This window comes from Eimeria mitis, genomic scaffold (assembly GCF_000499745.2).
Source record: "Eimeria mitis Houghton genomic scaffold, Emh_scaff5382, whole genome shotgun sequence".
In the NCBI taxonomy this organism is placed as follows: domain Eukaryota; phylum Apicomplexa; class Conoidasida; order Eucoccidiorida; family Eimeriidae; genus Eimeria; species Eimeria mitis.
Genome location: NW_013573657.1, coordinates 2,021 through 3,333, shown reverse-complemented (window position 1 = coordinate 3,333; position 1,313 = coordinate 2,021). Strand labels below are relative to the sequence as shown.

The window sequence follows — 1,313 nt, the reverse complement described above, 5'->3', positions numbered from 1 at the left end:
TATCTGGTGAACTGCAGCAGAAGACAGGACAGAGGCCGGGGCTTCTTCTTCCTCCCATTTGCTGCTGCAGCAACAGCAGCAGCAGCAGCAGCAACAGCAACAGCAGCAACAGCAGCAGCAGCAGCAACAGCAACAGCAGCAACAGCAGCAACAGCAACAGCAGCAGCAGCAGCAGCAGCAGCCAGAGCAGCGAAGTAAATACAGTAGCTGGTGATCCGCGTGCTATTGTCTCCTTTGTCTCTGCTTGTTGCAGCTGCTGCAGCTACTACTGCGGTTGCTGCTGCTGCTGCTGCTGTTGCTGCTGCTGCTGCTGCTGCTGCTGCTGCTGCTGCTGCAGGCGTCTCCTGCGTTGTTGCTGCCTCTATGGCTCAAGCCCAAGGAGACCCCCCCGCTGCTGCTGCTGCTGCAGCAGCAGCAGCAGCAGCAGGAGCAGCAGCAGCAGAGAAGCTGCCCGTGCTGCTGTTCCTTGTGTCTCCTGCTGCAGCAGCTGAGGTGTCTCCTTTTGGCGGCAGCTTGCTGCTGCAGCAGCTAGCCGTCGAGCTGCTGCAGCAGCTGGGATCCGATCCCGTCAAGGAGACAGAAAAGGAGACAGAAAAGGAGACAGAAAAAGAAACAAAAAAAGAAACAAAAAAAGAGACAGAGAGAGAGACAAAAAAGGAGACAAAAAAAGAGACAGAGAGAGAGACAGAAAGAGAGAGAGAGGAGACAAAAAAGGAGACAGAAGAGGAGACAGAGAAGGAGACAAAAAAGGAGACAGAAAAGGAGACAGAAGGGAGACAGGGGTTGGGGCTTGTCTCCTGGCTCTGCTGCATCCGTAACAAATATTACGCAGCAACTATCAGAGCTGTCATGCTGCAGCTGCCGCAGCAGCAGCAGCAGCAGCAGCAGCAGCAACAGCAGCAGCAGCAGCAGCAGCAGCAGCAGCAAGTGGAGCAACTGCAGCAGCACAACGCAGCAGCTTTGCCTGCGGTTGCTTCGTGCGCTGCAGCAGCAGCAGAGGAGGAGACACCTGTTGAGGGAGAGGAGACAGCTGCAGCAGCAGCAACAGCAGCAGCAACAGCAGCAGCAACAGCAGCAGCAGCTGCTGCTGCTGCTGGTAGCTGCTGCAGTGGGTTAGAGGCCGTTGTCTTTGTGTGCAGCAGAGAAGAGAGAGACAAACTGCTAGCAGCAAGGAGACAGATAGAGGAGACAGACAGCAGCAAGCTGCTGCTGCCGCTGCCCTGCATGGCCTCAAGGCCTGGCGCCACACAGCAGCAGCAGCAGCAGCAGCAGAAGCAGCAGCAGCAGCAGCAGCAGCAGCAGCAGCAAAGGAG

General features: G+C 56.7%; 1 protein-coding gene across 1 annotated transcript in view; it reads left to right on the top strand.

Annotated features, from left to right (window-relative positions):
• The window catches only part of EMH_0081710 (uncharacterized protein), a gene marked incomplete at both ends in the record, with an annotated part of 2,137 nt that overhangs the window by 619 nt on the left and 205 nt on the right, over positions 1-1,313 (top strand). The window contains 2 exons of the mRNA XM_013500421.1: positions 18-194; positions 338-1,313. Coding sequence (XP_013355875.1) covers positions 18-194; positions 338-1,313 — 1,153 coding nt within the window. The remainder of the gene's footprint in view (positions 1-17; positions 195-337) is intronic.